Source organism: Rattus rattus, chromosome 4 (genome assembly GCF_011064425.1).
Source record: "Rattus rattus isolate New Zealand chromosome 4, Rrattus_CSIRO_v1, whole genome shotgun sequence".
Lineage (NCBI taxonomy): Eukaryota > Metazoa > Chordata > Mammalia > Rodentia > Muridae > Rattus > Rattus rattus.
This window is the reverse complement of record NC_046157.1, coordinates 113667803-113689174: the sequence shown is the minus strand read 5'-3', so window position 1 is coordinate 113689174 and position 21372 is coordinate 113667803. Positions and strand designations below refer to the sequence as shown.

The 21372-nt window shown below is 45.2% G+C and overlaps 1 protein-coding gene across 4 annotated transcripts in view; it reads left to right on the top strand.

The window, feature by feature from the left end:
- Mgat4a (alpha-1,3-mannosyl-glycoprotein 4-beta-N-acetylglucosaminyltransferase A) overlaps positions 1–21372 on the top strand; it is an 89259-nt gene that overhangs the window by 41638 nt on the left and 26249 nt on the right. For all 4 annotated transcript variants that reach the window (XM_032900951.1, XM_032900948.1, XM_032900949.1 and 1 more), the window contains exons 4-5: positions 1763–1896; positions 21178–21224. In XM_032900951.1, coding sequence (XP_032756842.1) covers positions 1763–1896; positions 21178–21224 — 181 coding nt within the window. The remainder of the gene's footprint in view (positions 1–1762; positions 1897–21177; positions 21225–21372) is intronic.

Genomic DNA, 21372 nt, shown 5'->3' with positions numbered 1-21372 from the left:
AAGCCGCTGTGAGCCACAATGTGGGTTCTGGGACCCAAACTCCGGTCCTCTGCAGAACCTGTACTTAGTACTAACCATTGAGCCATCTCTGGAGCTTGGAGCACTGGTCTTCAAGAGAAGAGAATGTGTTAAATTTGGACAAGTCAAGTTTTGAGGAAGCTTTGAGCTGCTGACACAGGGACATGCCAAGCAGGGAGTTAGAGCTGGGACTCACAGGGGAAGTCATGTTAGGTTTGACTCTGCGAGTCATGATGGGTAAGTGGCTGAAGAAATGTGTCTGAGTGAGATCATCCAGGGCTCAAGTTCACCAGCAGCTAATGCCCAGTGAAAGAGGAAGCTAAAGCTAGGAGGAGGAGGAGAGGCAGAGGAATGAGGAGCAACTGACCAACCTCACATCTGAAGGAAACAAAGGCTAGACTTACAGTGAGTGCCAAAAGCAGGGTGTGACGGAGCACTAACAGAACGTAGACAAAGATCGGGAATGCTACATTTAGAGAGTTTCTAGGTTTTTTTCTGGTTTAAAGTAAGTAAGTTCTAGAATTGGGGTGTGACTTCCCCGATGGAAACCTCGGGATGAGTGTCTCCTCCATTCAGAATCGAACTCAGACTGTTCTGCTCAACTCCATGGCGGACTCTTCCCCTCCGAGGCTCGTTCTGCCTTAGGGCTGCTCTGTTCCTGGCGAATCTTGATTACGTCAAGATCGTTCTGTCTTCAGCAACCTGCTGCCGCTTCCTCTTCTGGAATGTTCTTCCTCAGCTCTCCTACGTCTCACGAAAGCGCAGGCATCATTTAGGTTGCTTGCTGTTTTACGCCCGACCCCTGGAACACTGTCTCTTATCAATAGGTGCAGAACAAGTAGAGTACATCTGAGAGGCACTGGCGACTGTCTCTAAAGTGAAAGAGAGGGCTCTTAGGGGCAGTTCCTTCCACCACTCTTCCCCGGCATCCTCAGCTGCAGGACGTGAGGGTAGAGCCCATGCGTGGCCTCTAAACTGCCTTCTGGCCTCGGAATCCTAAGCATTTCTTGGCATCTCCAGGAAGCTGTTCTATGATTAAGATTCCCTTTTTTGTTTGAGACAGGGACTCTCTAGGTAGCCTTGGCTTCTCTGAAGCCAGGCTGGCCTCCAACTCAATGAGCTCTGCCTGCCTCTGCCTCCCAAGCACTGGGAGGGCTTAAAGGCGTGCGTCATCATGTCTGGTTTGAGGTTATTTTTAACACTTGCTGCGGCGTGTATACATAGTGCCTAGAATATTAATGCTTTTATGGTTTTAAGATAAAAGAGTACTTTAAAAGGACTTTGAAATAAAATCAGTTTGGTGGCATGATATATGGAATCTCAAAATCACTGAGGCAGATTAAATTGCGTGGCGAAATGAGGGTAATGAGGCTGGGTGTTTTGTGGCTTGTCCCCAGATTTCCTATTTGCCCAAGGCCTCTTACCGGTTCTCTCAAGCTTCTGAGACGCAAGATATCCACTCACAAGATGTCTCAGGGTTTCTGAGCCTGGCCTGTGGGGTACCGAGCTACAGCAGCTGGCTTGGCATGGTCTTTTATTAGCACCAGTTAGTTGCTGTGTGGTTTGCACACGCCCCTGGCCTAGCCACAGAGAATTATGGTGTTATAGGAATTATTCCTTGTCATTTCTTCTCTCTAAAATCGAACCCCTCAATTACCCCTATAAAGTTGTCTGTATTGTGATAAAGTCTTTTCTTATTATTATAAGATCTCCTCACATAATTACTGTATTTCTTTTCCTGCAGTTTCAATAGTCATGGGGATTCCTACTGTGAAGAGAGAAGTTAAATCTTACCTCATAGAGACCCTTCACTCCCTTATTGATAATCTGTATCCTGAAGAGAAGCTGGACTGTGTTATAGTTGTCTTCATAGGAGAGGTAATCGCTTGTTATTTCTTTCACCGTGTGTGACCCGAGGGTTAAGAGACTCACCAAATATCCGCATGTGTTTCTATAAGCGTTTAAGCCAGTGGTTCTCAACCTGCAGGTCGTGGCCCTATGGGGGTGGAAGATCTGATATACATCCTGCGTATCAGATATTGACGTCACGATTCATAACAGTAGCAAACTTAGAGTTACGGAATAGCAATGTGGGGGTCACCACCACATGAAGAAGTGTAGTGAAGGGTCACACATTGGGAAGGTTGAGAACCGGTGTAGAGGATTAGCTTGTTCTCCCTTGGTGTTTAGAATGTTGGAGCGCTGGGCACGGAACTTAGGGCACAGAGCCCTTCTGTGGCACTGGTCAGATCCAGGGTCAGTCCTTAACCTTCTCCCTTACATGGGAAGGATTTTAGGTTGCATTGCCAGTTCAGGACCCCAAGTCCCACTGCTTCAGAGCTCATTTCCTATCAAATGAATATGGTCTCAGTGACAAACACATACGGACCACTAAGTTCAGTCATGAAACATATAACGAACTTGCCTGCTCTTCATATAAGTAGGAACATTAGTTTTCAGAAAGTTAATTCTTCTATGGCTTGTATACACATATACCAGACGGTTGTTTTGTCTTATGTTGTTGAATAGTGAATGTTTTTTTCATGCGAGGGGTGGTGGCGGTAGTGATGGTGGAATAAAGACTTTAAAAAATTAAAGGTACCAACATCATTTTGTTTTCTGGCTTCCAAATATTCTGCAGTCTTGTTTCAGAGTCACTTTGTTTTTCCTTCAATTTATGATCCATGGGTAAGTTGTTTGAGTTCCTGCAGTGATCAGCAACAACATTAAGTATTCGTGTAAATGAAGTGCTGTGTAGCTGTATGGTTACTGGCTTGACACTATTTTCTAAATGAAGTTCAGCATCGAAACACATCAAAATATTCATATGTGACCAGCAGACTCTGCAAGAGTTGAGCTACTTCCTCTTCCTACAGTCTGTGGAAGAGCTTGTTTCTTTTTTTCCCAGGTGATATTAGTCTATACCTGTTAGGTCTTATTGTCGGCTAGAGTCACATGGGACAATGAAACCTCAAGCTAGATCATATTGGTTTGTGGCCATATCTGGGCCGGACTGTCTTGATTGGTGTTGATGTGGGGTGGCCAAGCCCACTGTGGGTGGCACCATCCCTACGCAGGTGGTCCTGGGTTGTATAAGAAATCTTGAGCATGAGTCAGAGAGCAAAGCAGCAAGCAGTTCTGACCTCCCTCAGTGATGTGCTGTGACCTGGAAACATACGCCAAATAAGCCCTCCCTTGAGTTGCTTTTGGTAAGAGTGGGATTTTTTTTTGTTTTGTTTTTTTCAAGGTGGGTTTTTTTTGTTGTAGCTCTGGCTATTCTGGGACTCACTCTGTAGACCAGGCTGGCCTGAACTCAGATTCAGACTGCCTGCTTCTGCCCTCTAGGTGCTGGGATTAAAGGTGTGGGCCACCATTGCCTGGCTGTCAGATTCTTTTTTAATTACAACAATAGAAGAGCAAACTACTTGGCATTTTGTTTTTCAATTTGATGGGTAAAAAGTAACAATTTGGCCTTTGCCAAAATAGCTCAGTGTGGAAACTGTTAGGCGGTAAAGTAATTCTTGCTCTTGTTTAATTGGATTTCTCAACCGCATGGAACTAAACACTGGTTTGTGTGACTCCTGACCATTTGCATTTGTAATTGCTTTTATAAACTTTGCTCATTTTTTAATGCTTTGGTTTGCAAGAAGTTTTCATACATGAGGAACAGACTTCCCTTTGAAGTAGTTTGTCCAATTTGCTACTTGTATTAATGTTATTATGATTCTTGTATCTTTTAAGTTACCTCTTTTCAAATTTTAAGCAACCAAACCTGCCAATCATATATGTCTGCCCCGAGGGTGGGCCTCTCCTACGGAAAGCAGTTGAGCAGTGACTATGAATATTGGAGTACGCTCTTGGTTCAGCACTGTGTGGTTAAAACCAAATTTCAGCATAGACGTTTGCAAGTTCAGAAATATATTTAAGCAGATAAACACTTACATAAAACCCCTCAGGGTGCATTAATGAAATAAGAACTATGTCTTGGGATATAATCAAACTATTAGTAACTTAGCACATTCCTTGAGTACTGGGATTATGGGTGATCCTACTTGCTGCCAGAAAGGATTCTATAAAGTTAGAATTAATCTATAATGAGATATTAATCTTAATGGGGAAAGGCTTAAGACTAAAAGGATCATCTTTATACACTTGAACAATAGTTTAGAGACGAGCGTAAATAGGTGTTTGAGTCTCCCTTTGTCACTGCTGTTTAGCTGCTCACTGAGGCAACGTCTCTGTGTCTGTGGTCAGAGGACCTGCGTTCAGGGGTACACCCTCCTCTTGAGGGAGTTGTTTCCTTGTCCTGATCCTCCACTCCCTTCAGCTCGTGTGGTAATCGTTCTTTTGCCCCTTAGTGCTCAGCATTCCTTCAGGGAATCACTGTGAGCATTCATGGGGAGAAGCTGGGGACTGGCCAGGTCAAGCTGAGTCAACAGAGTTCCTGTGTCCAAAAGGCCCTCTGTTGGACGGCAGGGTTTGTCCATGTTTCTCCATAGAATATCAATTCAGAAAGTCCATCCTGAACAGAAGACTCTGAATGTTTCTCTGGATTCAGCCACCAGGCAGTTTAAAGTCACTGCTGAGTCTGAGTCTTGATGGGTCAGTTAGGAGTGTTTCCCTAGGCATTCATCAGGCACCAGTAACAGCGTCTTCGGTGGCCTTGAGCACAGTTTGTGCACAGGATGATTGGGGTTTTCCAGACCCCTCAGCACCTGTCTTCCACTTGATAGCATCATAGGAATGTCTAGTGAGCACTGTAGGGGTCTGAATATGAATGGTTCCCATAGGCTCCTGTGTTTGAAGGCTTAGTCACCAGCGAGTGGCACTATTTAAAAGGATTAGAAGGATTAAGAGGTGTGGCTTTGTTGGAGGAAGTGTGTCACTGGGGGTGGGTTTTAAGGTTTCAAAGTCCCATGCCAAACCCAGAGTCTCTCCCTTTTGCCCGTGGATCAGGATATAGTTCTAAGGTCTGTTCTCATACCTCTCTGTTCCTGCCGTGATGATAGGGGACTGAACCTCTGAAACTGTAAGCCAGCTCCTGTGCAGTGCTTTCTCCTATAATAATTGGCTTTGGTCATGGTGTTTCCTCCCAGTAATAGAACAGGGACTAAGACAGGCAACTCTTAATTTGTCAGAACTTAGTGAACCTTGTCTCCTTAAGCTCTTGCAGATCTCCACATGCTCCCGGGAGTTCTCTGTTCAGTGCTAATCCTGTGCCCAGTGTCTCGTACAGATCTGTGTGTCCTCCCTTCTGTGTGTGTTACTCCAAAGTCTGCCTCTTCCTTTCCACTCCCTTCTTCCTCCACCCCAGCTGATCACCTTCTGTGAGGCACCCAACCGCTCGTCTCCCAGTTACATTAGTGATAGCACTAATGGGCAAATATGAAAAAAAATTTTTTTTCAGGCAAATCAGGGATTTCTACAAAGGCACGACTATCTCTAGCTTATATATATATATATATACATATATATGTATATATATATACATATATATGTATATATATATACATATATATGTATATATATATGTATATACATATATATGTATATATATATGTATATACATATATATATGAGTGGAGAATAAGAATGAAAAGATTCTGGAGATGCTGGACATGTTTGTGCATGCCTATAAACTCAGACCTGAGGAGACTGAGACAGGAGGATCGCTGGAAGTTCAGAGCCAGCCAGGGCTACAAAAGACTGTTTTTTTGAAGTATTGGTTTGTAAAGAGAACGTGTAGGTCACCGTGGATCGTCTCTGCTTCTCTAATGTCACCTTTTCTTCTTTGTATTTTTATTTACTTATTTATTACTTAGCTTTCATTTTAAAATTTAAAGTATTCACTTCCGTTTCTTAAATCATTTTTGAGTTTTGAGAATCCCTCTCTCCTCCCAATGTCACTCATATACCCTTTCTTGCATTCTTTCAAATTCACGGCCTCGTGTTTCATTGTTATATGGGGGTTATATATACACATGTGTTCTATAGGTTGCGTGTACCCCGGATACATAAATACAGCCTGCTTAGTGTGTATAATGTCACTCAGGTGTGTTTTCAGGGCTGACCATGTGGTATTAGACGTCATATCTGTGTGCTTTTCCCTGGGGCAGATCGTTTTCTCAGGACCTCAGCCTTCCTCAGTGGCCTGCAGCTCTTGGTGCAAGGTGGAAGCCTGAGGGCCGTCCCCATCCACCTCTGTTGTTGCTCAGGCTTAGGCGGCCATGCTGATGAGACTTTGTGAGTGTGGTTTCTGACGTTCTTAGGAGACACGACCTCAGAGTAAACTCCATTTCTCTACTTCTTATCCTTCCACTCCTCTCATGACGTGACCCCTGAGCTTTCGGAACAGGAGTTGTATCGTAGACAGGCTGGGCTCCACACTTCTGCGTATCGATGGATGTGGTTTTCTGTAATGTCGATGTGTAATGTCCGTCCGTTGCAAAGAGAAGTTTCCGGGATGTGAGGACTACTCTTATCTGGCTAGACCCCAGGGAAAGATCAAAGTATTTTTATGTGTATGGATGCTTTGCCCGCGTCTGTGTCTTGGTGCTGCATGTACACCTGCTATCAGTGGAGGCCAGGAGAGGGAGTTGGATCCCACGGGAGTGGAGTTAACAGACAGTTGTGAGCTGCCATCTGGGTACTGGGTCCTTTAAAAGAGCAGCCAGTGCCCCTAAGCTCCCATTCAACTCTCCAGCCTTTTTTTTTTTTTTTTGAGAGGACCAAAAGATGTTTATCTCTGGGAGAGCAATCCTTAGCTACTCTTTTGTCCTTTGTTTCTCTTGGTTCAGAACTTCAGAAGGGTTAGAGAGAGGGATGGGCTCTAATTGTTCTGAGAGGTTCTTTGTGTGACCTAAGTGGTTGGACCATTTTCGGGGTTTGTTGTTGTTAAAGTTTAGTTATAGTATTTAAAGTTACCCTCTGACCTCCCAACACACACCATGGCATGTCCCCCTCTCTCCAAGTAAATACATACATATTAAAAATGAAGTATAAGGGGGTGGGGATCAGACAGACATTCTGGGGACAGACTGTATCTTAGATGCCATTGTCTTGCCTTTTTTATTCACTGCTCTGTGATGCCTGACTTCACTGTGCCGTTTTGTGCATCTTCCCAGCCTGGTTCCTCAACTCAACCCCAGCTGTGTGCTTTCACCCCAGCCAGCTTTCAGTAGCTCTGTTGTTTTTGGTGTTGTTGGCTATTGTCTCAGGGTCTTCTTGCTGGGAGCAGACACCATGACCAACGCAAGTCTTATAAGGACAACATTTAACTGGGGCCGGCTTACAGGTCCAGAGGTTCAGACCATTATCATCAAGGCAGGGGCATGGCAGCATGCAGGCAGGCGTGGTGCAGGAGGAGCTGAGAGTTCCACCTCTTGTCCTGAAGGCAGCAAGGAGAAGCCTGGCTTCCGGGCAGCTGGGATGAGGGTTTGAAAGCCCACACCCACAGTGACACACGCACTCCAGCAAGGCCACACCTCCTAATAGTGTCACTCCCTGGGCCAAGCATATATAAACCAATCACCAATATTCCTGCAGTTTCTGCTGGTTGCAGCTAAGATCCTATCTGATGGGACTGTATCTTTCTTTAAAAAACAAAAATTAAAACGAAAATACTTGAATTTTATAGACTGTCACCAAACAGAACAGGCAGTTGGCGGTGTGGTTGCCCGGCTGTGTTGGCAGTTAGATGATCTTTTAGTGGATTAGAGAGTGCATGGATTTTTGAGGCAGTATCAGGCACAATTCAGCCTGCATGACTGACAGGCAGGGATGTTGGGGATAACTATAATGATTGCCAAGACTTCGGAAAGACCTATTTGGGCTGAGAGGAGAATTAAGTATCTTCGCTAATGTTTTTAATTCTTCTCTCACAGTTTTATTTTATAAATGACAATATTACATCATTTGGAATGTAGGTTCTTTCAAAGTTTATCTTAATGGTCAGTTTTCCAGCTAAATTTTAGTTAATTAAATTAATGAATGTAGTTAATGTCTTGAGATAGTGTCTCCCTATGTAGCCCTAGCTGACCTGGAACTCACTGTATAAACCAGGCTGGCTCAAACTCAGAGATCCACCCACCTCCGCCTTCCCAGTCCTGAGATTTTAGAGGCCTATGCTGCCATACGGGGCTTCAGCCTGAATTCTTGAATTGGCTGGCACATTTATTAGTGTTTCAGGGGCAGGGTTGAGTGAGTTCAGCCTCACTGGATAGCAACATTGTGACTTGTGCTCTCTTTTGACTTGTCTAGTATCTCTCACACTTGATTCTCTTCCTTCCTGAATCACTTCAAAATGTGCTTATCTCTGAGCTTGAGTTGAAAAGATTTTTTTTTCTCTTTCCAGATGAATGTGTGCTTGGTCTCTCTTGTCCTTCCCTCCCCTCCTTCCCCCTCCCCCTCACTCTGACTGGGGTTGGATTCAGGGCCTCAGGCTTGCTAGGAGGAGTAGTAAGTATGACCAGCTTTTTAAAAGAAACCCTTTAGTTTGAAAGAGGTGCCTGGCAGGTCTTGAGCCAGTGATCCTTTTGCACCAGCCTGACAGATGGCTGGACCCACAGGTGCGCATTAGTACCTGCCCTTCCCCATTCCAGCTGTCGTCTCTCCTCCTCTTATTTTTACAGCGCTGGTGGGGGCAGGGGTGGGGGCGGGGCTAAGTAGCATCTTCCAGCTTTAAAAGGATTTGTTTATCATTGTGCGGTCTGTTTGTTCTGCTGTGTGTGTGTGTGTGTGTGTGTGTATTTTATTTTTCTGCTTCTTATACACATACCTTGGCAACATTGTATTGAGCCCTTTGTGGATCTTTCTGGTTTCCTAGGTGGTCTTCGGAGAGTTTGCTACCAGGGAATACGCCTTACTTGTTAGGTTATCTTGCCTAGTGCATTCCACGGTACTAACACACAGGCTTCCGTGTCTGTTACCGGATTAATCTGCTTCCAGGGCTGCCCTTTGGCTATAGGGTGAGATGTCTGTGGGAAGCTGCTCGATGCAGGCCCTGCCCTGTTTGGTTTGCTGGCCTTTCTGCACGGGGCCTGATGTATTCCGACCCCTCCTTCTCCTCTTCCCATTCATTCTGTTTGGGCTTCCTGCTGCATTTTGGAGCTAAATCTCAGGCCAGTGCTTCACTGCCTCCTGTAGGTTTGCATGCATTGATGACCCACAGTCCCGTCCTACAGTTTTGGTCTCCCCAGGATTGCTCCGGGACGTTTGACCCTTTGTGTTTCCAAACACCTTTAGAATCATTGCAGTGGCTTCTCAGTGGCAACATCTTCAGTTGAGTGTGGTTTTTTTCCTTTGTTCTTTTCCTTAAGTTAATGGGCAAGTCATGGCAAGTTTCTTTTCCTTCCTCCTCTCCCTTTCCACCCCTCCCTCTGTCTTCTGTCTTCTCTCCATAAGTTTGTTGATTGACTCTACTCAGAAACCTTTTTTTTTTTTATATTATTTTTTGTTTCTGTATTTGTATTTTTTTGTATTAGTTTGTATTCTACTTGCCTTTTTTATGGGTTTTTAGGCTACTGGCAGACACGGGATAAGGATGTGTTCTAGACATCTAGGCAATGATTATATTATTTTAATTACTACTACAAAAACAAACTTGCCAACTTTCCTTCAGCCAGAAAACTCTTGTTTGTCCCCTATGGTTACTGAGACCAAGCCACGCCTGCTAGTCTGAGAATTTCAGTTGTTAATATTTCAAAATGAAGCTTGTGGTTCTTGGGTCTGTGTCCACGCCGCCTTGCAAGCCTGAGAATTTCAGTTGTTAATATTTCAAAATGAAGCTTGTGGTTCTTGGTTCTGCGTCTCACTGATAATGGTGTGTGACTTCCAGGAAGGAACGTGGGAGATGCTGCTGAGTCTCTTATCCAGGCCAAAGCTTTGTAAGGTCCATCTTTCCCGTTAGATACTCGCTTTGTGAGTGTGTATTTGGTGAGGGAGTTGCCTGTGTAAAACTTTTCCTCCCCTGGAGTACGTATTGCCAGCCTCCACTATGGTTCTCACTGAGAATATGTTTCCTCAGACTCTTTCTCTTAAAGATATATTTATTATCTATAAGTACCCTGTAGCTGTCTTCAGTCACACCAGAAGGGGGCATCAGATCTCATTACAGATGGTTGTGAGCCACCATGTGGTTGCTGGGATTTGAACTCAGGACCTCTGGAAGAGTAGTCGGTGCTCTTAACCGCTGAGCCATCTCTCCAGCCCCAGACTCTCTTGCTGAACGAGTGTTTATTGAAGTACCACCGTGAAGCAGGTGCTGAGGAGGATGACAGATAAATTCTCCAAACTGAAGTTTGTACAAGAGTATCTCTTTCTGTAACATTGGCGCTCTGTTTTGGAGGGGAGATTAATTTTTAGTTTGATGTACAGATTGCTGAGCGGTCTATGCAGTGCTATTCAAAGCTATAAGCTCCCTCTTAGTACCACATTAGCTGTATCTCAAGTTTTTTTGTTTTTGTTTTGTTTTGTTTTAAGCTTAGAGGGAGGAAGGATATGAATGAACAGGAATGGCAGTGTGCACACATGTGTGGTACTGCAGAGGCCAGAAGTGGCAGATCACCCCAGAGCTGGAGTTATAGGTGGTTGATATGAGCTGTCTGGTATAGGTGCTGGGAACTGAACTCAGGTTCCCTGTAAGAGCAGTCGGTGCTCTTAACTGCTGAGCCATCTCCCCAGCCCCTACACTCCATGCCCCTTTGTTTTTTCATTCAGATCAAAATACTTTCTAAGTTCCTACAGAATTGTTTTCCTTGACCCCCATGGGTTATATAGAAATGTTTTTACATCCTTACCTATTTGAGAATTTCTTACAATCCTCACTGTTAACTGATCTCCATTTCAACCCCATTGTAGTCAGAGAACACCATTTATATGGTGGTGGCCCTTCCAACCTTCTCAGTACTTGTTTATTGGCTACTGTGCTCTGTGTGTGCCCAGAGGATCCTGTGTGCTCATGTGACATATTTTCATAGAGATGTTTAGTAGGTTAAGTTGGTAAAATTACTAGAGTTTAGGGTTAAAGTCCTGGCTCCAGAGTCCCAGTGGGCTAGCCTCGGCTACAAATCCAGCTGATCATTGATGGGCTAGCTTCAGCCACGCCTCCAGATTATCATTGATGAGAGCAGAGAAAGGATGTGGCCATGTAGGGCAGCACAATTTGAAGGGCTTTGGAACACCAAGTCTGTCTCCAGGGGCTGACAGAACTCGGAGATGTGGAAGAGAAGAGAAACCGAAGAGGCTCTGGAGTTTGCTTGACTGACTGACAGGAAATCTGGGTCAGGCCAGTGCTCTGAGATCTGTGTCTCAGTTCTGAATCTGTAAGGCATTCAGGAGAAACTACCATCTCTGTCATCAGTTGAGGGGGCAGTTTGGTTTCTAGATGTGATTGTTCCTGCTATGGGGTTCAGCCTCAGAATCTGAAGTAATTGCCTCCAATAGAGGGGTGATTTGCCCTGTGGTGAGGGGGAGTTTCAGTCCAGTCATAAAGATACTCGTTGATCAGCTCTGTGGCCTCTGGTGTCAAATGTAGCTGCTAAGAGGAGGAGTCTGGAGGAAATGTAGTTAAAGCAGCAAAATTGAGGGAGAATGGGGCAGGCGGGGAGGGAGTCCATATCCGGAGCTCCTACAGTGTGGAGCTCTGCTCTGTTTCTGTGCCAATCTAGTCAGCTGTTCTGGATTTTTTTTTTAAAGATTTATTTATTTTATGTATATGAGTACACTATAGCTGTCTTCAGACACACCAGGTCCCATTACAGATGGTTGTGAGTCACCATGTGGTTGCTGGGAATTGAACTCAGAACCTTTGGAAGAGCAGCCAGTGCTCTTTACTGCTGAGCCATCTCTCCAGCCCCGTTCTAGATTTTAAACTGTGTATGACCATACTGGGGCATCTGTAGTATCTTGGCCTGTTGCTTTTCAGCAGCTAAACCCCTAAGGTATTTATATACACGTTAGTTATAAATCATATAAATGATGACTGGGAAAACGTATTTATTTCATATCCCCTTGGAGTTCGGTCATGATCCTTGAAGAAGTGATCTGTGGTGGGTACATCAGGGAGTAAAATGCAACCTTTCCATTGAAATCTCAGGAGATGATGCAGCTCGTTTGCGTAAGCGTGGCAGATGTTTGCTCCGTGGAAGATGAATGGGTCAGGGGAGGGAAGAAAGGGAGACGGACGATACGTGGATGCTGTGGAGTGGGCATATTGGTGCAGAGGTCATAGGGCAAAATCGTGAGACCACAGCGGTCCTGAGATGTTCAGGAGGAGGCCTGTGAGTGGCTGGAGCTCAGTAGGGGGCGCCCAGAAGGATAGGATGAAGGAACATGGGACTTTCTAGGTCATCACACAGCTCTGCTTTTGCTCCAGGTCAAGGGGACTGGCAGGTTTTCTTTTTTTTTTTTTTTTTTTTTTTTTTTTTTTTTTTTTTTTTTTTGGGTTTTTTTGGTTTTGTTTTGTTGTTGTAATAATCAATGGTAAATATGTTCTGTTTTGTGAGTCATTCGGTCCGTGAGCCTTACCAATACAGATGAGGATGTTCACAGCCAACCATCAGACTGAGCATAGGGACCCTAATGGAGAAGTTAGAGATAGGTCTGAATGGTCTGAAGGGGTTTCCAACCTCATAGGAAGAACAACAATATCAACTAACCAGACACCCTAGAGCTCCCAGGGACTGAACAACCAATCAGAGTATACATGGAGCAACCTATGGCTCCAGCTGCATATGTGGCAGAGGATGGCATTGTCTGGCATCAATTGGAGGAGAGGCCCTTGGTCGTAAAAGCTTGGTTCCCCAGTGAATGAAAATGCCAGGGAGGTGAAGTGGGAGTGGGTGGGTGGGAGGGGGAACACCCTCATAGAAGCAGGGGAAGGGGGAACCGGGAAAGGGGAACATTTGAAATGTAAATACATAAAATAACCAACAAAAAACAAACTTAAAAAAACTATTAAACTCTCCATGTTTAGCGTGCAGATAGCCGTGGATCATCTACAGTGAAGGTTATGGTCGTGCTCTAAGGAAGTATGGGACATTGATTCAGGACAGCGGGCAGTGGGTCGGGCTTGCTGAACTTGCTCCAACGTGGAAAGCTCCTTGAAAATTTCAAGTAGAGAAGACCCTTGACATATTGTAATACCTTTTTCTTTTAAAGTTATGTGTGTGCATATATGCAAGCCATCTGTGTGCCTGGTGCCCAGGAGGCCAGAAGGGAGCCCAGGGTCCTCATTACTGCAGGGACAGAGAAAGGCTTTAAAAAATTGTACGGCGCTCCTCGGTTGTATTGCTGCAACTTTAGCCACAATAGTTACCAAGATTAGAAATTAACAGTTAACTTAAAAAAAATGTTAAAAAGTTACATTCTTATATTCTCTCTCTCTCTCTCTCTCTCTCTCTCTCTCTCGTGAGTACATGTATGAGTTGTGTGTGCATGAATGCACATGTATGTGTGTGTATGGTGTGTGCAGTGTGTATGGTGTATGTGAGTGTGTTGTGGGGGAGGGGTGTATGTGCAGTGTGTATGTTGTGTGTGAGTGTGGTGTGGGGGAGAGTGTGTCTGTGTGCAGTGTGTATGTTGTGTGTGTGTTGTGGGGGAGAGGTTGTATACATGTGTGTGTTCTGTGTCACACAGAGGTCAGAGTACAGCCAAATACTTTGTTCCTTGCTAGGTGCTTTTATCCATAGCCATCCTGTGGGCCCAGCACTCTCGTTTGCCCCCACCATGAGGTCTCATTATGTAGGCCCATTGGCTTTGAACTAACAGATCTACCTATCTCTGCCTCCCTGCTGGGAATAGAGGCGCGCCACACTCAGTCTCCCGATAGACGCCAGTACTCTTTGGTTGTCATTTGGATTCCTTGCTGCTACTGCTGTGGTCACTCTGTGTTTCCGCATCCCAGGCACCGGGTTGCATCCAGGAATCCTGAATCTGCAGCTTCTTCTCACAGTGGCAGCTCCTTAGGAATCTGGCCAATCTTATGAGTCCTGGTCACCAGGGTGATAGTGTCCCAGCTTGAATGTCTCCGGCATGTTCTCGCCATTGCACTGTGGTTACAGGCCTTGCTGAGCTGTCACAGCCTGCCATTTTAAAGTCTCCACTGGTGGCTTTGGTAAGGACAGGGACCATTGTCATGACCCAGGCAAGTTCTGGACTAGGCTACCCCAAGAGCTTCCAGAAGTGGTCAGTTAACGAATGGATTTGAACCAAGGGAGTGCTGGGTCCTGTGTGGGAATGTCTTCTGTCATCCACAGACGGGAGGAGACTAAAAGGCTGGGACAGGTAATTCAAATGAGGTAGTCATTTTTTTTAGCCTTTTAACTTCCTCTTTCTGATTCACTATATTATAGTACATGACCATTTTAGAAACTAGTAAAGCTCACAGAAATACTGTGGTGTGTGTTTGCCTTTGTTTGAAGTTAAAAAACTGAAGTATTTATGTGGGCAATAGTACCCTTGTCTCAGATCAGGAAATAAGGTCTGTTTGGTTTTTGTTTGTTTTGTTTTTTTCCGTAAGCTCTCAACCCTGTGTTTGAACATGTCGTCTGTCCTCTTGGTTCTGCCGATTATCAGGTACAAATTATTGGTTTCTGGCGGTGGTGGACCTTGTGACACAAGCTGCTAGAATGATGGGAAAATGTTCAATTGACTGTTCTGAGACCCTAGACAGTAGACTACTCAGGATAAGGCTGTTGAAGAGACAGAAATAGATGCTGTGAGCCCTGGCTTCTAGCTGGTGACACATTCTGTGTCAGTACAGAAGGGAGAATACCAAGCTGAGCTGCTGGAAAAATCTCCGATAAGGGTTCTGAAAGGAGGGTGTTACACAGCACCCCCCGCCCCTGTGGCAGCCTTTACTGTGTCAGGACACTAGGCTCAGAGGAGACACCCGAGGCTGGAGGATGAAGAGCATGAAGCCCAACACTTCCAGTGCTCAAGTCATATAAGAGCTGAGCTGACCGGCCCTAGTGGCCTCTTCAGATCCTTAGTGTGGTATGTGGTCTGACGTGAAATTCATGAGTATTTAAAGCTGTACACCAATGCACTTTCTCATTCCGTACTGGCCTTTCTTTGAGACAGGGTGTCACTGTGTAGCCCTGGCTGGTCTGCGCTGTGGAGACCAGTCTGATCTCAGACTCAGAGATCCACCCGTCTCTGCCTCGATGGTGACCTTCGACTGGTAATCAGTCTTTCCAGCCTACTTTGACTCCTGAGTTTACTACTGAAGTACAGGTAGTCTCTCTGGTCCCTGCTGGTCTCCATTTGCCTGGAGCATCTTTTAAATGTCCTCACTTTCACTTTCTGTATATGTAATTGAAGATAACATGAGGCAGCATACTGGGGTGTGTGTGTGTGTGTGCGTGTGTGTGTGTGTGTGTGTGTGTGTGTGTGTGTGTGTGTGTGTATGTGTGGGTGTGTGTGTGTATGTCTGAGAGAATGTGTGAGTGTGTGTATGTGTGTGTGTATACACTCGGTCACTCTTTTTCATTGGGGAACCACCCAGTTCATTTATGTTCACAGCACTCACTGGTAGGTAAGGATTCCTTCTGCCAGTTTTCTCGTGGTTTTCTAGCTTACCCTGCACTTTGTTCTGTATTGCTGCCCGCCTTTGTGGTTTCATGTAGTCGAGCGCTTTGAATGCTGTCTGGTTGTGTTTCCTGCCTCTTCTGAAAAGTTTTGCATTGCAGTTTCTGTGAGGCTCCCATAGAACAGCCTGAGGTTGGCAGAGCTCACACAGCTCTCCGCCTTCGCCCCTCCCACATGTGCCTCTGATTGGAGACTTTCCACCATTTCCTAGTGTTTCCTGGATGGTTTGCCTTCAATGTTGTTGAAAAACTTTGTGCTAAGGGCTGATTGCTTTATAAATGCCAGCCCAGTCCTAGAGAACGCATTTTGTGCATCTTGTTTACCACCAAGTTTGTCCTTTGATATCTTCTGTGCCTTAAGAAATGTGTATGGGTGTTTGTCTGCTAATATGTCTGTCTACTACTTGCATGCCTAGTGCCTGAGGAGGCCAAAAGATGTTGTCAGATGCCCTAGGACTAGTTATAGGCAGTTATGAGCCACCATGTGGGTGCCGGGAGTCAAAGCCAGGTCTCCCGGAAGAGCAGCCAGCACTCCTAACCACTGCCCCTCTCCAGCCCCTCAAGATCGGAGGGCTTTCATTTCAGCTCGAAGAACTTTCTCTAGCAAGTGCTGTAAAGTGAAGGACTTGGGTTCCCCTCCATCTGTTTATACAGAGTTTAGACATTTGTGCTGTGCACAGGGTAAGGTGGGCATGCTCGTACCTTTGCACACGTGGCGATCAGAGGATGGCTTCTGGGAATGGGTTCTCCATGAGTCCGTTCTTCCTGTTCCTGGGAATTGAACTCAAACCTGGCAGCATGTTGCCTTACCACTGAGCCACCTTGCCAGTCCTGTTTCTCCATTTCTGAAAGGCAGATGTACAGGATGTTCTTGTCCTTTCACCCCTTCAATTCCTTGAATATATTACTTCATTTTCCTGTCTACTAATAGCCGTGTTAATATTCTTTATATGCGCTGGATTTCTTATCTCTTTCTGTTTTCAGGATTTTTCCTTTGATTTTGCATTTTGATAATTGGGGTTGGAATTCCTGCTAAGTTCTTTAGGCAGGCCTTAAACTTAGGCAGCCTCCAGAGTAACTAAAATTACAGACCTGAATCACCATGTATGGGCAAATTTATTTCTGTATAATCTTGTGAAGATTCTTCTGAATTCTTTGACAGTTTGGTAGATCTCTTTCTTCAGAATTCACTATTGGAACAGTCATAGCCTTCGCCAGGGGGTGGCAGTGGAAAAGCCCACCTCTGAGCCCTCTGTCCCTGGAGTTTTTGTGGTTTGGAAACAGCTCCCTCTTCTGGCCGTTCTAGGTGTTGCTTAGCAGGGATGAACACTATTTGGGCTAGCATGGGCCATCTGGTGACAGTGTGGACAAAGTTGCCAGAGTCTTTGCTTCGGTATCTTGCAAGTTGGTCCTGCAGCAACATCTGGCTCAATCACTCATAATCAAACTAATTGAAATCTGCAGTTGGAGAGAGGTGTGCAGGTTAGGCAGAGCTGCTGTTCGGAATGAGTGGGAGAACAGCTGGTGCTCCCTAAAAAATGTGTACTTGAAGATGGAGTCTAGGGTGTGGCTGTGGTGTGGTTTGGTATCACTAAGTTCACACAGCTATATCCCAGAGCTACTGTGTAGACTGTGGATCTGGGAATCTTGTGGTCCCTTGGCAAGGCCTTTGGCTGACAGGGGCTGCTGCTTTTTGACTCTTTGGGGCAAGCGTGTGAGCTGTGTGCTAGTGACATACAGAGGTGAGCGTCTGTCTCCTGGAGTAGGGCTGCTGGGATGGGCATGAAGGCCAGCTGTTTAGAGACTTGGACTAAGCTGGATTTCCTCAGTGCCTCTGAAAGTGACTAGTTCGGCTTTGTGAGCAGGATGCCATGCCAGCTGTTGGATCAGACGCTGCAGAAGGCAGTTACACGGGGGTACCACCATGACACCATGAGAGCGCTTGCCACCGTGACTCCACTTCCTTTCTCTGATCCCCTTCGTCTTAGCTGCTATAGTTATGGTGTTACAGCAAGTGTCCCCAAGGTGGGACTAGAATGGGCGTCCTGGGACATTCTTCTAGAGAACTGAACCTAGGGACCTCCTCTCCATATGGCCTTGGGGTAAAGGCGGGATCACACTTTAGTAATTCTCCAAATGTTGGGGTCTCTCAGATTGGCCGTTGAAATTTTCCTGGTGGAGAAAGGAGCTTGCGGCTTGCGGCTTCTGGCTCCTGTTGATGTCATGGCCTCTTAGGCCCCACCCTTCCATATACTTGGCTTTTTTATGTCTGCTCTGAGCAAAGAGGAGCAACCTTGACCTTCCTTGTTGCCGTGTGCGCAGCATGAAACGCTGGCCTTCCTGATGCTTTATGCTTTGTGTTTCTATGTGCAGTGCACGTTGTATTCAGCACCCTCATTTCAGTCAAGCTGGGTGCTGTCATGCCGAGTGTCTTGAACGGTTTCACAACCTGAAAAAGGAAACCCACTCATCAGTTTCCCTCAGCCCGAACCAGTTGTCACTCTGCTTCCTGCTCCTATAGTTTTCTTTCGGGGATATTTCTTATAGATGCAGTTGTACACGATATACGGCCCTTTGCATTGTGATTTCTTTTATGTAATATGTCTTCAGGATTCACCTGTATTTCAACACATAGATGAGATTCCTCTTTTTGAGTTGTTTGTTTGCTTGATATCTTTCCCCTTTTCCCCCCAGCAAAGTTTCACTGTGGTCCTATCTGGCCAGGACCTCTGTAGACTCCACCTTTCTTCCTCCTCTTCCTCCTCTTCCTCCTCGTCTTCCTCTTCCTCCTCTTCTTCCTCCTCCTCTTCTTCTTCCTCTTCCTCCTCCTCTTATTCCTCTTCTTCCTCATCTTCCTCTTCCTCCTCCTCCTCTTATTATTATTATTATATACACCGTGTTCTGTCTGCAAGTCAGAAGAGGGCATCAGATCCCATTACAGATGGTTGTGATCCACCATGTGGTTGCTGGGACTTGAATTCAGAACCCCAGAAGAGCACTCAGTGCTCTCTGAGCCATCTCTCCAGCCCTCCAGCTTAGCTTTTAAAGACAGGTAGGGTCTGCCATGTAGCCTGGAGCTCACTAGCCTGGTTATTTAATGAGACCTCCTGCCTCCTCGGTCCCAGCTTTGGGATTTGGGGCAAGTGCTTCTATACCTGTTCTGCCCTGTTCTGGGGATCTAATCTTTGGTCATTGTGTTATTGACTGAGCCCTCTCCAGCCCTTCTTTGCCTTTATGCCTATTTAGTTCTCTACTGTCCAAGCATACCGATTCCTGAGACATGCATATCCCAGTTTTCAGCTCACAGACGAGTGTTCATTCTTCTTTTATTACAATTTCCACATGCTGTTTAAAATGTCTCAGGCATTAAAATGCTCAACTTAATGAGCAGCTCTGAGTGTCCAGCCATTTGACCCCAGCCACAGAGGGAGGGGCCAGGAGCCCCATTGCAGAGGCTAATATGGTCCGGTGCATTCAGACTGCTCACGGGTTGAGCTTTCTTCAGAGGCTCCCCCGGCCCCCCAATCTCCAGTAGATACCAGATAGGTTCAATTCTCCATCCTAAAGGATACTAGTCACAATTGTCTAAACAAACATTCTGTTGATAAAGGTGTTTGATCTGTGTTCCTGTGCTATATCTCTAAAGTTCCTTAGGAGTTTGAAGGATATGGTATTACATAGGTACTTACTCTTTTAAAAAGCTTAATAAAAGTTGGAATCCAATTAGCAGAAATTAAAGTTAAATTAGGAAATGAGCAGGCAGAGACAAACTGGCATACCACTTTAATAGGAGTCTAGATTAAGTCATTTCTCAGAGGCAGTGTGTGACAACTGCAACTCTGGCTATCAAATAGTGGGGACCACAAATTTCCTTAATGCCCTAAAACATATACTCACCCCTTTCACACAGACACCCTGGGAGACCTGATAAGCAGGGACCTCTTAAAGAGTAACTTCTTGGTTTGTAAGTAAACTCTCTGGAATAGTTGTAAAGCAGGACTCGTCAAAGGGGCTCAAAATTCTAGAAAGTAGAGTTCTTAGCATCTCTCCTTCTGGTAGTTCAAGAGTCCCATCACCGTCATTTGTTAAGATATGATGACAAAGTATGCCTTTTACAAAGCATATGTTTTTATAAATGTAACAAATCTGTCAATTTGTTTAGACAGTAGAGCAGTAAACAGAAACATATCCTTTTGCCTCTTGGAGGGGGGAAAGAAAACAGTTACTAATAGAGAAACAGAGATCTAGTAAGATAATGTTTGAAAGAATGTCTCCAAATAAGTTACCTAAGGCCAAGAGAAAATGCAAAAAGGCTGTGGTACCAGCTAGCCTTAGGTCAAGTTGACACAAACTAGAGTTTTCTGAAAGGAGGGAAACGTAATTGACAGAATGCCTTCTGAAGGTGCTTTCTTAATTAGAGATTGATGTGGGAGAGCCCAGCCCATTGTGGGTGGTGCCATCCCTGGGCTGGTGATCCTGGGTTCTGTAAGAACAGCTGAGCAAAACCATGAGGAGCAAGCAAGCAAGCAGCACCCTGCCATGGCCTCTGCATCAGCTCCTGCCTCTAGGTTCTTGCCCTGTGTGAGTTCCTGCCCTGACTCCTTTCAGTAATGGACTGTGACCTGGAAGCGGAAGCTGAATTAACCCTTTCCTCCTTGGTCTGCTTTTGGTCATGGTGTTTCATCACAGCAATAGTAACCCTGACTAAGACAAGAATATTGGATTTTTTCAGGTGGGGTGTGTGTGTGTGTGTGTGTGTGTGTGTGTGTGTGTGTGTGTGTGTGTGTGTGTGTGTTTGGCTTTGGTTGTACCACAGATCAAACCTACGGCTTGGCTCATGTAAGGCAAAGGCTCTACTACTGAGCTACATCCTCAGGCTAGATTTTTTATTGCTTATAATTGAAACATAACCTTTATTTTGAACTGCAGTTATCATCCTCCTGATTTGAGTCCTCGGTATCAATATAATAATACAGGATGGTGCTACTTTTTATCTTGATTCTTGGTTTCAGTTTCATGGTTCCAGGTACCACAGGTGGCTGCTTTGCTGCTCTGCACATACACTGCTTAAAGGCTCGGATGCTTCAGGAGAACAAGAATTGCTTCATGTTCACTTTGTCTAGTAGATTGAATTGGTCGAATTCAGTGGTTGAAGACAATGAAATGCACCGTTTGCTTACTGTAATAGTACCTAAGGACCTTTAAAAGTTGAAATGGTATTTCCGATGCGCGATTCATCATTTGGCCCATTCTGAGTTTGGCATTAAAAGTGAAGTGTAAGGAGCTGGAGAAACAGCTTGGCAGTTAAGAGCACTGGCTGCTCTTCCTGAGGATCCCAGTTCAGCTCCCAGCACTTGCTCCATGGCTTACAAACATCTCCAGGTTCATGGAATCTGATGCCCTCTTCTGGCCTTCAAGAGTAACTGCACATGTCATACACACACACACACACACACACACACACACACACACACACACACACAGAGACAGAGGCAGGCTAACACACTTTTTACAAAAGTAAAAGCCTTTGTACAGTGAAATAAAAACTGTAATATTTCTCTCTCTTTCCCAGACAGATCTTGATTATGTTCACAGCGTTGTTGCCAACCTGGAGAAAGAGTAAGTTTTCTAAAGTATAGAAATGAAACTGTTTTCACAGCTATTACCTTTGGCTTTCTGTTGAGAGAAACTTCTTCCCTTTCTAGTTCATTTCTCTGTTCGTTGGTGTCAGTGCCATTTGTGTTCTCATTACATAGCTGCGCATGCA